Source organism: Delphinapterus leucas, chromosome 2 (genome assembly GCF_059928025.1).
Source record: "Delphinapterus leucas isolate spDelLeu-1000000601 "Yukka" chromosome 2, BTC_Dleu_Yukka2, whole genome shotgun sequence".
Classification (NCBI taxonomy): domain Eukaryota; kingdom Metazoa; phylum Chordata; class Mammalia; order Artiodactyla; family Monodontidae; genus Delphinapterus; species Delphinapterus leucas.
Window position 1 is genome coordinate 34,564,569 of NC_143130.1, and position 12,729 is coordinate 34,577,297.

The following is a 12,729-nucleotide window of genomic DNA, read 5'->3' on the forward strand; positions in this document are numbered from 1 at the left end:
CTGGTGACAGGGGGGACCCTGTTTGGCCTCCGCCAGCCCCAAATGGTGCCCGTAAGCAGAAGGTGAGTGGGCTCAGGATGGGCCCTCGGGGGCACACGGTTCTCATTGCAGAAGGTCGGAGGAAGGGGCTTTGGCCTTGGCAATGGCGTCTTCACCCTCCCACCCCCCGCCCCACACATTTAGGGAAGAAGATTGCAACCTGAGCACCTGTCTCTAGAAGACAAGCTCTAGGGTCAGCCTGCCTTTCTGGAGGCTGCTGTGATGTGCCCCACAGACAGCAGAGTACCCACGCGCGGCCTCCTCTTTCTTCCCGTAGATTCCAAGTGGGGACCCGCAAGTGACCGAGCCCGGCTCCGAGGACCCAGACGCCACCGCGGGCTTCAGCACACAAGGTAATCGTACCCTTTTCAGTCTTTGAAACACTAAGTTGGTAGTTTTCCAGGCTGTGTCTCCTCCCTTTTCCTTCTCTTCCTCTGTAAGGGGGGGAATTTGCTGCAGCCTCTCCTGCTAAGTACATGGAAGGTTCCACTTGTCCTCCTTCCCTGCCCCCAGTGGTCAGAGCTGGGAGGCCTTATGCTTTCCCTGGGGGGCTTTGTCCGCCTCCCCCAGCGCCCTTTCTCTCTCACTCGAGGAGTATGGATTTGAAGAAGAGTGCGATGCAGTCTGCGATGGACCCTTTCCAGAGCAAAATCGTAGCAGGCTGGGCTGGGCCAGGGGGGATCCAGAGCTGGGGGCTCCCTGCCCACTGGCTGCGGAGGGGGAGGCTGGAGGGCAGGGGCCTGAGGTTGTGTCCTGGAGGGCGTGGCAGGAAAAGTGTGAGAAGTCAGATCCCAAATATGGGGTGGGAGTCACAGGACAAACCTCGGGGTGGGGAAGGTGGTCCGAGGTGACAGGCAAGCAGACAACCTTGGCAGCAGGGGGAACAGATGGGTGGGGTGGGAGGGGCGTCCCTGGGGAGCTTTCGTCTTGAGGTCCCCAGCAGGCTCGTGTGGGTGCATTTATATGGAGACCAAAGTCAGCCCACCTTGGGAGATGACTAAGCGTCCCAGAAAGGACCGTGACTGTGGTGGCCCTCTGTGCTGCTGCCATCCCCACTTCAAGTAACGTCTAAGAGAAATAAGGAGGGGCCATCCTTGATGAGGCCACCTCTGAGCGGCAGGGCCCCCGGGTCGCTACAGTTGAATGTGGAAGTGACCTTGCCCTTCCCTTGGTGACTCCAAGCAGCCGTCAGGAGCTTGTCTAAGAGGTGGCATCCAGTGACAACCTCTCCAGAGGCTACTCCAGGGCGCAGCGCCTTCTAAAGCTTGGGGGGAGGGCCTGCAGCCGGGTCCCCCATTCCAGCCACGTGATTCCCACAAACCACCAGTTCTCCAAGAAAGCATGGTTAGAAAGGCCAAGCAGCATGGCGGCTCCAGGGCCCGTTTCTATCTGTGGCCTCGGGGCAGGTGGAGATGGACAGGGTGTCTGGGATGCCCCTCTGGAGGCGTTCAGCAGGGCTGGGCCCTCCTCACTGCCTCACGACCCTGGGCAGACTAGCTGGGCTCCACCGAGAGATTCAGAAGGGCCAGCCCTGAGGGTAGGCAGGAACACACAAGAAGCTCTGGCAGGAGGCTTGCAGGCCAAGCAGGTAGTAACGGAATTTCTGTGTGGGGTGAGGTTGATGTCAAGGTCATTCTTTTTGCCGGTATACGTCCAGTTGTTCCAGGCTGTTTCTTGCTTTTGTACCTTTGTCAAAAATCAGTCAAGCATAGTTGCATGGGTCTGCTTCTGGGTCCCTGTTCTGTTCTGTCCCATTGATCTGTGTCAGCCCCTCTGCCAATTCCACCCTGTCTTCATGGTTGTCGCTCTGTAATAAGCCTCAGTATCAGGCAAGGGATGCCTCCCACTTCATTCTTCTTTGTCAAGGTTGCAGCTACTGTAGGGCCTGTGCCTTTCCATATCCATTTTTGAATCAGCTCACCTGTATCTACAAAATACCTTGCTGGAACCTTTTTTTTTTTTTAAGATCATTTTTTTCAATTTTTTTAATACATCTTTATTGGAGTATAATTGCTTCACAATGCTGTGTTAGTTTCTGTTGTACAACAAAGTGAATCAGCCATATGCATACACATGTCCCCATATCCCCTCCCTTTTGAGCCTCCCTCCCACCCTCCCTATCCCACCCCTCTAGGTGGTCGCAAAGCACCGAGCTGATGTCCCTGTGCTATGTGACTGCTTCCCACTAGCTAGCTATTTGACATTTGGTGGTGTCTATATGTTGTTGATGCTTCTCTCACTTTGTCCCAGCTTCCCCCTCCCCGCTCTGTGACCTCAAGTCCATCCTCTATGTCTGCGTCTTTATTCCTGCCCTGCCTCTAGGTTCATCAATACCATTTTTTTTCAGACTCCATATATATGTGTTAGCATACAGTATTTGTTTTCCTCTTTCTGACTTACTTCACTCTGTATCACGGACTGCAGGTCCATCCACCTCACTACAAATAACTCAATTTCGTTTCTTTTTATGGCTGAGTAATATTCCATTGTATATAGGTGCCACATCTTCTTTATCCATTCATCTGTCGATGGACACTTAGGTTGCTTCCATGTCCTGGCTATTGTAAATAGAGCTACAATGAACATTTTGGTACATGACTCTTTATGAATTATGGTTTCCTCAGGGTATATGCCCAGTAGTGGAATTGCTGGATCATGTGGTAGTTCTATTTTTAGTTTTTTAAGGAACCTCCATACTGTTCTCCATAGTGGCTGTATCAATTTACATTCCCACCAACAGTGCAGGAGGGTTCCCTTTCCACCACACCCTCTCCAGCATTTGTTGTTTGTAGACTTTTTGATAATGGCCATTCTGACCAGTGTGAGGTGATACCTCATTGTAGTTTTGATTTGCATTTCTCTAGTAATTAGTAATGTTGAGCATCTTTTCATGTGCCTCTTGGCCACCTGTATGTCTTCTTTGGAGAAGTGTCTATTTAGGTCTTCTGCCCATTTTTTAATTGGGTTGTTTGTTTTTTTGATATTGAGCTCCATGAGCTGTTTGTATATTTTGGAGATTAATCCTTTGTCTGTTGTTTCATTTGCAAATATTTTCTCCCATTCTGAGGGTTGTCTTTTCGTCTTGTTTATGGTTTCCTTCGCTGTGCAAAAGCTTTTAAGTTTAATTACGTCCTATTTGTTTATTTTTGTTTTTATTTTCATTACTCTAGGAGGTGGGTCAAAAAGGATCTTGCTGTGATTTATGTCATAGAGTGTTCTGCCTATGTTTTCCTCTAGGTTTATAGTATCTGATTTTACATTTAGGTCTTTAATCCATTTTGAGTTTATTTTTGTGTATGGTGTTAGGGAGTGTTCTAATTTCATTCTTTTACATGTAGCTGTCCAGTTTTCCCAGCACCACTTATTGAAGAGGCTGTCTTTTCTCCATTATATGTTCTTGCCCCCTTTGTTGTAAATTAGGTGACCATATGTGCGTGGGTTTATCTCTGGGCTCTCTCTCCTGTACCATTGATCTATATTTCTATTTTTGTGCCAGTACTATACTGTCTTTTTTTTTTTTTTTTTTTTTTTTTTGCGGTACGCGGGCCTCTCACTGCTGTGGCCTCTCCCGTTGCGTAGCACAGGCTCCGGATGCGCAGGCTCAGCGGCCATGGCTCTTGGGCCCAGCCGCTCCGCGGCATGTGGGATCTTCCCGGACCAGGGCACGAACCCGTGTCCCCTGCATCGGCAGGTGGACTCTCAACCACTGTGCCACCAGGGAAGCCCTATACTGTCTTGATTACTGTAGTTTGTAGTATAGTTTGAAGTTGGGGAGCCTGATTCTTCCAGCTCCATTTTTCTTTCTCAAGATTGCTTTGGCTATTCTGGGTCTTTTGTGTTTCCATACAAATTGTAAAGTTTTTTGTTCCATTTCTGTGAAGAATGCCATTGGTAGTTTGATAGGGATTGCATTGAATCTGTAGATTGCTTTGGGTAGTATAGTCATTTTCACAATATTGAATTTTCCAATCCAAGAACAGGGTATATTTCTCCATCTGTTTATGTCATCTTTGATTTCTCTCATCAGTGTTTTATAGTTTTCTAAGTACAAGTCTTTCACCTCCTTAGGTAGGTTTATTCCTAGGTATTTTATTCTTTTTTTTGCAGTGGTAAATGGGATTGTTTCCTTAATTTCTCCTTCTGATTTTTCGTTGTTAGTGTATAGGAATGCCAGAGATTTCTGTGCATTAATTTTGTATCCTGCAACCTTACCAAATTCATTGATTAGTTCTAATAGTTTTGCAGTGGCGTCTTTAGGATTTTCTATGTATAGTATCATGTCATCTGCAAACAGTGACAGTTTTACTTCTTCTTTTCCAATTTGTATCCCTTTTATTTCTTTTCTTCTCTAATTGCCATGGCTAGGACTTCCAAAACTATGTTGAATAAGAGTGGTGAGAGGGGACGTCCTTCTCTTCTTGTTCCTGATCTTAGTGGAAATGCTTTTAGTTTTTCATCACTGAGTATGATGTTTGCTGTGGATTTGTCATATATGGCCTTTATTATGTTGAGGTAGGTTCCCTCTATGCCCGTTTTCTGGAGATAAATGGGTGTTGAATTTTGTCAAAAGCTTTTTCTGCATCTATTGAGATGATCATATGGTTTTTATTCCTTAATTTGTTAATACAGTGTATCATATTGATTGATTTGCCTATATTGAAGAATCCCTGCATTCCTGGCATAAATCCCACTTGATCGTGGTGTATAATCCTTTTAATATGTTGTTGGATTCTGTTTGCTAGTATTTTGTTCAGGAATTTTGCATCTATGTTCATCAGTGATATTGGTCTATAATTTTCTTTTTTTGTGATATCTTTTTCTCGTTTGGTATCAGGGTGATGGTGGCTTTGTAGAACAAATTTGGGAGTGTTCCTCCCTCTGCAATTTTTTGGAAGAGTTTAAAAAGGATGGGTGTTAGCTCTTCTCTAAATGTTTGCTAGAATTCACCTGTGAAGCCATCTGGTCCTGGGCTTTTGTTTGTTGGAAGATTTTTAATTACAGTTTCAACTTCATTGCTTGTGAGAGGTGTGTTTATATTTTCTAATTCTTCCTGGTTCAGTCTTGGAAAATTGTATCTTTCCAAGAATTTGTCCATTTCTTCGTGGTTGTCCATTTTATTGGCATATAGTTGTTTGTAATAGTCTCTTATAATCCTTTGTATTTCTGCATTGTCAGTTGTGATTTCTCCTCTTTCATTTGTAATTTTATTGATTTGCATCCTCTCCCTCTTTTTCTTGATGAGTCTGGCTAAGGGTTTATCAATTTTGTTTATCTTCTCAAAGAACCAGCTTTTAGTTTTATTGATCTTTGCTATTGTTTTATTTGTTTCTATTTCATTTACTTCTGCTCTGATCTTTATGATTTCTTTCTTTCTACTGACTTTGGGTTTTCTTCGTTCTTCTTTCTCTAGTTGCTTTAGGTGTAGGGTTAGATTGTTTATTTAAGATGTTTCTTGTTTCTTGAGGTGAGATTGAATTGCTATAAACTTCCCTCTTAGAACTGCTTTTGCTGCATCCCACAGGTTTGGGGTCATTGTGTTTTGTTGTCATTTGTTTCTATGTATTTTTTAAATTTCTTCAGGGATCTCTTGGTTACTTAGTAGCACACTGTTTAGCCTCCATGTATTTGTGTTTCATTTTTTTAATTTATTTTTTTATCATTGTTTTGGCCATATGGCAGGTGGGATATTAGTTCCCTGATCAGGGATCGAACCCATGGCCCCCACGTTGGAAACATGGAGTCTTAACCACTGGACTGCCAGGGAAGTCTCCCTTGCTGGGATCTTGACAGGCATTAAACCTGTACAGCTGTTTGGATAGAATCACCATCTTTCTTTTTTTATTGAAGTAGAGTTGAGTTACAATGCCATGTTGATTGCTGCTCTACAGCAAAGTGACTCAGTTATACATATATATCCTTTTCCATTATGGCTTATCACAGGATATTGACTATAGTTCCCTGTGCTATACAGTAGGTCCTTGTTGTTTATCCATCCTATATGTACTAGTTTGCATCTGCTAATCCCAAACTCCCAGTCCATCCCTCTCCCTTCCCCCTCCCCCTTGGCAACCACAAGTCTGTCCTCTATGTCTGTGAGTCTGTTTCTGTTTCATAGATAAGTTCATTTGTGCCATATTTTAGAGAATTGCCATCTTTCTAAAGCTGAGTCTTCTGAGGCGTGAACACAGTCTGTCTCCATGGTTTTCGAGCTTTGGTTTCACGGTATCTTTTTCAGCATACAGATCCTGGGCAGCTTTCCTTAGTGTGTGTGTTTCCTGTTTCATTTTTCTCTGGAGCAGCTGTTGATGGCACTGGGTTTACACCTTTGGTTTCTGCGTGTTCATCGTCAGTACATGGGACTGACTCTGAATCAACAGGAGGGGATTCACTCATGTATTCCCCTTGAATCCTGCAGCCTAGATGAGTGCACTTATTAGCTCTAGAATTTTGTTTGTTTGTTTTTTTTGGAGATTCTGTTATTGTTTTTTAAAACAATATTGTTTTGCTATTTGTTAAAATAACAAAATAGTGATGAGGACATGGGGGCCCTAACTGGTGGCTTGTAAGTCAGCCCACTGCTTTGGCAAAGCGTTTGGGATGCAGAGCCATGAAAATATGTATGCCATTAGATGTGCTCATACTTCTAGAATCACCCCCGGGGAGTAATGCAGAAAAAGGAGAAGTAAGCATGCAGATAAGTTGTTGCCTTTTCCATAACAGTAAAAACTGAGGGGGACAATGAAGTCCATTAATAAGAGTTCAGGAAAATGTGTTACACAAGCTGAATATATCACTACACATTATTAGGAAAAATGTTTTCGATCCGTTAGGTGAAACCCTGGAGGTCCACCACGATTATGACTTCTATAAAAATGTAGGCACATGACACAACCCTGGAGGGGAGGGTGTGCAGAAATGAGAGTGACCAGCCTTGGGCCATAAGCTTTTCCTGTAATGCTGTCCTAATTTTATAAGTTTTCTATTAATTACTTATATTCAGAGCTAGGTCACATTTGTCACTCATGACTCTTTGCATTTCTTTGAGGAACTCAACCACTGGATTTTCACTGACATTAAGAAACTTGGGGGACTTCCCTGGTGGAGCAGTGGTTAAGAATCCACCTGCCAATGCAGGGTACATGGGTTCAAGCCCTGGTCCGGGAAGATCCCGCATGCCACGGAGCAACTAAGCCCGTGCGCCACAACTACTGAGCCTGTGCTCTAGAGCCCACGAGCCACAACAACTGATCCCACGCACCACAACTACTGAAGCCCATGCACCTAGAGCTGGTGCTCTGCAACAAGAGAAGCCACCAATGAGAAGCCCGTGCACCGCAGTGAAGAGTAGTCCCCACTCTCTGTAACTAGAGAAAGCCCACACACAGCAATGAAGACCCAATGCAGCCACACAAAAAAATTAAATTAAAAAAAAAAAGAAACTTGGGATCAAGGGTGTGTACATATGTCCAGTCTCATCAAATTATATACAGTAAATAGGCACAGGTGTTTTGCATATCAGTTATACCTCAGTAAAGCTGTGGAAGAGAGAGAGAGGGAATTGGGATCAAAAAGAATGTGAAGGAATGAATATTATTCAAAAGGCTTTTAATATACTTGCTGGGTGATTTTTGAAAAGATTTTGAGAGTGTTAGTAATGACAATGTCTAGGTTTGAAGTTTTCTAAGGAGACAGGAAAGTATATTTTCTTTTCTACATTTATACATTTGGTCTTGAGCACTTGACCAATTACTTCCTTGGGATAAATTCCAGTGAGGGAAATTGCTGAGCCCAGGGGAATGTGTATTTTAGACTTGGATGTATTGACTACACTGTGTACTGGAAGGGTTTTATGACGAGTTTATGTTCCCACCAAGAGTGTTTGTGACACCCCAAGACATTGTCACTCCTGGGGACCTTTACCATCCTTGTAGGTGAACTTGACACACACATAGGATTGAGTTTCTGCACCTTTTTACATATCTATCATCAACTTGTAGGTCTGTTTTGGGTCCGTTTATTTCTGTTGCAGTGGGGTTTTTTTTGTTTTTGTTTTGTTTTGTTTTGTTTTGGTATATAAGAAAACTATTTGTTAAATAGAGAAGTGAGAAAAGGTGTAAGAGTGACTCTTTCTATTTATGGCAGGTTTGCTTCCCCAGTTCAGGCTTTGCTTCTTGAAGCCTGTTAATTAGGCCTTTGCCGTACACAAGTTTACCATGTTTTTGTCAAATTTATCAAGCTTTTCCTTTATGGTTTCTATCATGTTTACAAAGTCTTTCACCCCCTCAAGGCAGTAGATTTATTCTCCCATATTTTCTTCTACTCTTATGGTATCTTAAAGAAGAAAAGGATTAATCGTCCTGAATAATTTTTTTTTTTTTTTGCATGTGAGATGTGAGGTCTGTCTCATCTTTGTTGTTCCAGGTGGACTCATGGGACTGATGGTCTCAAAGCATCTCTCAGGAGGGCAGCGGCAGACAGTGGGGGATAGGGGGGCGCCGAACACGTGTGCTCCAGAATGGGTCCGCTTTCCACCAGCTCCCACTCGGTGGCCTGCCACCTTCTTCCCCGCCCTCTCTCAGCAGAGTTTCCTCGGCTGTGGGCTGGGGGTGACTGGGTGGGCCCTGGGCACAGGACATGTGCACAGATGTGGGGCTTGCAGGGCCCCTGGGAGCAGAGAAGTTCCCCCAGGACCCACAGGAAGGGGAGGAAGGAACAGATCTCAAAGCCTCCCCCACTGTAAGAGTTCAGGTTGCTGTGGTTCTTAGCATATGTTCCCCACGCGGGCCACTCGCCTTGAACATCTACTTCAGTGGGGGGAGGGGGGCAGTGAGGAGCCTTAAGGAGGGGCGCCCTGGGGTGGTCTGGTGATGGGAGAGAGGAGGGTAGAGGGCAGCGCTCCTCAAGCCCTGATGTGTATACAGGTCCACTGGGGACCCTGTTTAGACAGATTCTGGTCCAGCCTCCACCCCAGGGGCCACCTGCGGAGAAGCAAGGGGTAAAGCCCAGCGTAAGCAGCGTGACATGACCGGTCCAGAGCAGCGGTTCTCACACTCGGGGCATCAGAATCCCCTGGGGCTTGTTCAAACCCTGATGGCCGGGCCCACCCTCGGAGCCGGGCAGGGCTGGACTGAGGATGTGCACTTTGGCACAGTTGCAGCGGGGGTTTGTTCTCAGAGGGCTGGGCTACCCCACCTGCCCGACGAGGGGCTGCACTCTGGGCCTAAGCTGCACCCCCTGCGTGGGGTGGGCATAGGGGGCCTGGCTAGGGTGCCCTGGGGTCCCTCAGAGCCCCGACCTCTCTCTGCATGGGCCCTGCCCATTGAGCATGTGACCCCCACCTTCCTGTACTTCAGACCCCCCAGGGGATGCCCTGGATGGGAGACGCGGCTGGTTTCTGACTTGGAGTCTCTCGTGGAGACCCGTACCCCTCCTGGAATGATTCTTGGGGGATCGTCTGGTCCCCCCATCCTTTCTACACAGAGCACTATCAGCCTGGGCAGGATTTCCACGCCCGCAAGATGACAGGGTTTGTCCAGGGTTGGAGTTTGGAGGGTGGGCTGCCCCCACCCCCTGGGAGGACCCTGGGTGGCGGACGGGCGCGTGGGCGGCGCTGTCCCGCGTGGGGGCGGCTTGGTAGTTGCCCAGCACCAGCGCTGACGCCATGTCCTTTGCCTTGCAGCGCCGGCCGACAGCTCCAGCCTGCTGGCCCCCGAGGGCACTGCTATGCCGGGCCTGAGCCGCCCACCCTCCGACGGCCCCACGGGCGCCCTGCTGCCCGCCACACAACCGTGCCGCACATCCCCTGAGGGCCCCCCTCAGGGCATGCGGTCGCGGCCAGGTCCCAGGCGCGTGGCCCGCTCTGCCAGCGACCCCACCTCGTGGGGCCCCTCCAGGGCGGCAGGTACAGCTGGCCCAGCCCCGTGTCCCCAGGGCGTGCCTGGCTCTGCCCGGACACTGCCGGCCTCGGTGCCCCCTGGGAGTGGAGTCCAGCCCTGGGCCCTGCCTCAGGGCCACACGGGGAATGTGGTCTCGATGTCCAGAGCCTGTAAGGGGGGCGGACAGTCTGGGGCCCCTGCTGTGCTCCCACCAGGCTTGCTGCTCTGGCCAGGAAGGCGGGAGGGAGGAGGAAGCGTTTGGGGTGATGACAGCCCTCCAGGAGGTCTGCCAGCCCCGATGTTAGCCTGTGGGCTGCACACCAGCTCTGGGGCACGAGAAGGTCCTAGGGTCAGGCAGGGCCCACAGTCTGTATCTGTCTGTCAGCCGGGGTGGCTCTCCCCCCAGGACCAGTCTGGGTAACACACCTGTGGGAAGTGCCAGTGTCTGCTGAGCGGTCTGGTGGGACCCAGCGCCACGCAAGGTGTGGCTGCATCTCAGTGACAGCGCTGCAGAGGTGGGTGTCCGCCAGCCGATGCCGCCCAGGGCAGACACGGGTGTGTTCTCGACAGCACTTCACGGGCGCCCTGGGCCGCACTCAGCGTGTGGCCCAGAGCTGCGTCAGAGTAGCCCACATGAAGTCAGCATGGCCAGTGCCCTCCCAGGCCGGGGGACCTGGCACCGGAGTCCTGCGCCCGGCAGCCCAGGAATCTGCACTTCAACCAGCCCCCCAAAGGGTCTTGTATGTATGAAGTAGGAGGACCCCCATCTCCTCCCGGCTTGCTATTTTTGAGCGGGAGGATGGCGGGGTCTGTGCCAGTAAAGGCCAGTGAGCCCTTGGCCACAATGCCATCACCGTGGGGACTTGTCCACATAGCACAAGTGAAGGAACCTGGAGGCCAGTGGTGCCTGGACTGGTCAGGGTCTTGTCCAGCTGGACCTCAAGGAGACTAGATCCCGTCCCGCCCCAGAACCATGTCCCTGTGAGGAGCCAGCAACACTCAAAGGCAGCTGCCCGGAGGTGCCCTGCTGGGAAGTGCTGGGCTTTGCTTCTGCAGCTCTTCGGTCCGCCTCCCTCTCCCTGCCCTCCTGCACCCACCTGCCAACTCACACTGAGACGCCTCCGCCAGAACCTTCTCCTGGAGATGCCCCTCGGCTGGTGCACTCCTGGTTCAGATGCCTCTCACCCCGTTAGGGCCAACACTCCCCGAACGGGGCTCCCTGATGACCGCACGCACCCCCACGCAGTGCAGTTCATGCTCCGCAAACCCTGACAGGTTAGGGATGGACCTGCAGAGCAGCGGTGGCTTGATCACAAGTCGTCACCCCTGCATCCTACTCACCGCCCTGTCGCCTCAGCCTCCTCTCGGCTGCGTGACAGTTACTGTTGTGCACATGCCTCCTGGGGTCCCGGACCCCCAGATGCAGAGGGGGATTGGGATGAGGGACACTAGGTTTGTCAGTGGCACCGGCCTGCTACCCTGTGCCCGGGGCCACGCTGAGGAAGTGACGGGCCCTGGAGACGCCACCTGCCCTGGGTGGGAGCCACCTGGGCGCCGGCTGGCTTAAATTCAGTTTTCCTCCGCTGCTCTTGCATCTGAAATCCATTTCTTATCCTCAGGAGGGTTACTACGGTGTTATCGGGAATTCCTTTTCCCCGGCTGTGTGTTAACTGAATTCTCTTTCTGGTTAAGGTGATGCCTCGTCACACACCCCATCCTGCAGCCAGGATCTTGAAGCAGGACTGTCCCGGGCTGCACGGGGAACCGGTGAGACGCTCTTTTTCTGAAACCCTTTGATAACCACAGTGTGGGGGGCAGGGGTGACCAGAGGTCCTCGGCTGCCTTGTGTCTAAACACAGCCCCTCCCAGGGTCACCCAGGCATGCGATGCCCCAAATCTCTGGGCTTTGGAAGATGGGCCTGCCCTGCCTCCCCTGCTCTCTTGGCAGATGTATTAGAGGCTACAGATAATTTAACACCACACGGCTGCTTGTGTCACTGTATTTATGAGATTCTCTTTGGAGGGGAGACGGGCCCCCGTGTGAATCTTATACAGTTTCACATGCTTAATTGCCAGGCTTGCTCGCTGCCACCAGAAATACCCCAGACCACCCAGAACGTGTTTCCTTGTGTGACTTGAAACATAGGTTGAGCAACCGGGTCTTAATCTGGTACTTGGTGAGTTGGTCACAGCTGACCGCCCGGAGCTTCTTTCTCTGGAGGGTCATCTGGAGTGGCCGGGGCCCGCTGGTAGCTGGTTCCGTTTTCCTGCCCTTGGCCTGGGGAGCATTGAGCACAAGGCCCTGGGCTTCGGGCGACTCTGCTGCCTCGTGAGAGGTGGCTGCTGTCTCTGCCCTTGACGTGGGGAGGGCGCTCTCATTGCCCCTCTGCCACCCCCAGCTCTGCTCTTAAGGCAGACGTGTCTCCAAATGCCACCCAACCCACAAGGGCGAAGGTCACTGAGCTGGGGAAGGCTGAGAAGGGGCAGCCCCCCTGCGAGCTCGGGAATTCCAGCAGAGAGGCACACAGAATGGAGACCCCTGCCCCGCCCTGCACTTCTCTCGCTGGCCGGCTTTGAATCTTGCCCTCCCATCTCCAGCCTTCGGCTCCAGGAGGCTGCGGCCCCTCTAGGTTACTGCAGGCTGAACTCAGGGCTGCGAGGGGCCAGGCCATGCCAGGGGACATGCGAAGCGAGGGCCAGCTGGGGAACACAGAAATCCCAGCGGAAAGCTTGTCCCAAGCATCCCTGTGTTTGCTTTTCAGAGAAGTTAGTGGACGGCTGCCTTCTGTTTTGTGTCGGGTGTTTGCAGATTGTG

At 50.0% G+C, this 12,729-nt stretch overlaps 1 protein-coding gene across 8 annotated transcripts in view; it reads left to right on the forward strand.

Annotated features, from left to right (window-relative positions):
• ENTREP2 (endosomal transmembrane epsin interactor 2) overlaps positions 1-12,729 on the forward strand; it is a 366,320-nt gene that overhangs the window by 349,697 nt on the left and 3,894 nt on the right. For 7 of the 8 annotated variants that reach the window (XR_004024713.2, XR_016391949.1, XR_016391950.1 and 4 more), the window contains 3 exons: positions 317-392; positions 9,719-9,940; positions 11,607-11,681. Coding sequence is in view for 4 of the 8 variants with exons in the window: in XM_030763982.2 (XP_030619842.1) it covers positions 317-392; positions 9,719-9,940; positions 11,607-11,681 (373 nt within the window). In the remaining 4 variants the exon portion in view is untranslated. Of the gene's footprint in view, positions 1-316; positions 393-9,718; positions 9,941-11,606; positions 11,682-11,990; positions 12,092-12,729 lie in introns of all 8 variants that reach the window. The other variant, XM_089906668.1, reaches the window with a different exon arrangement.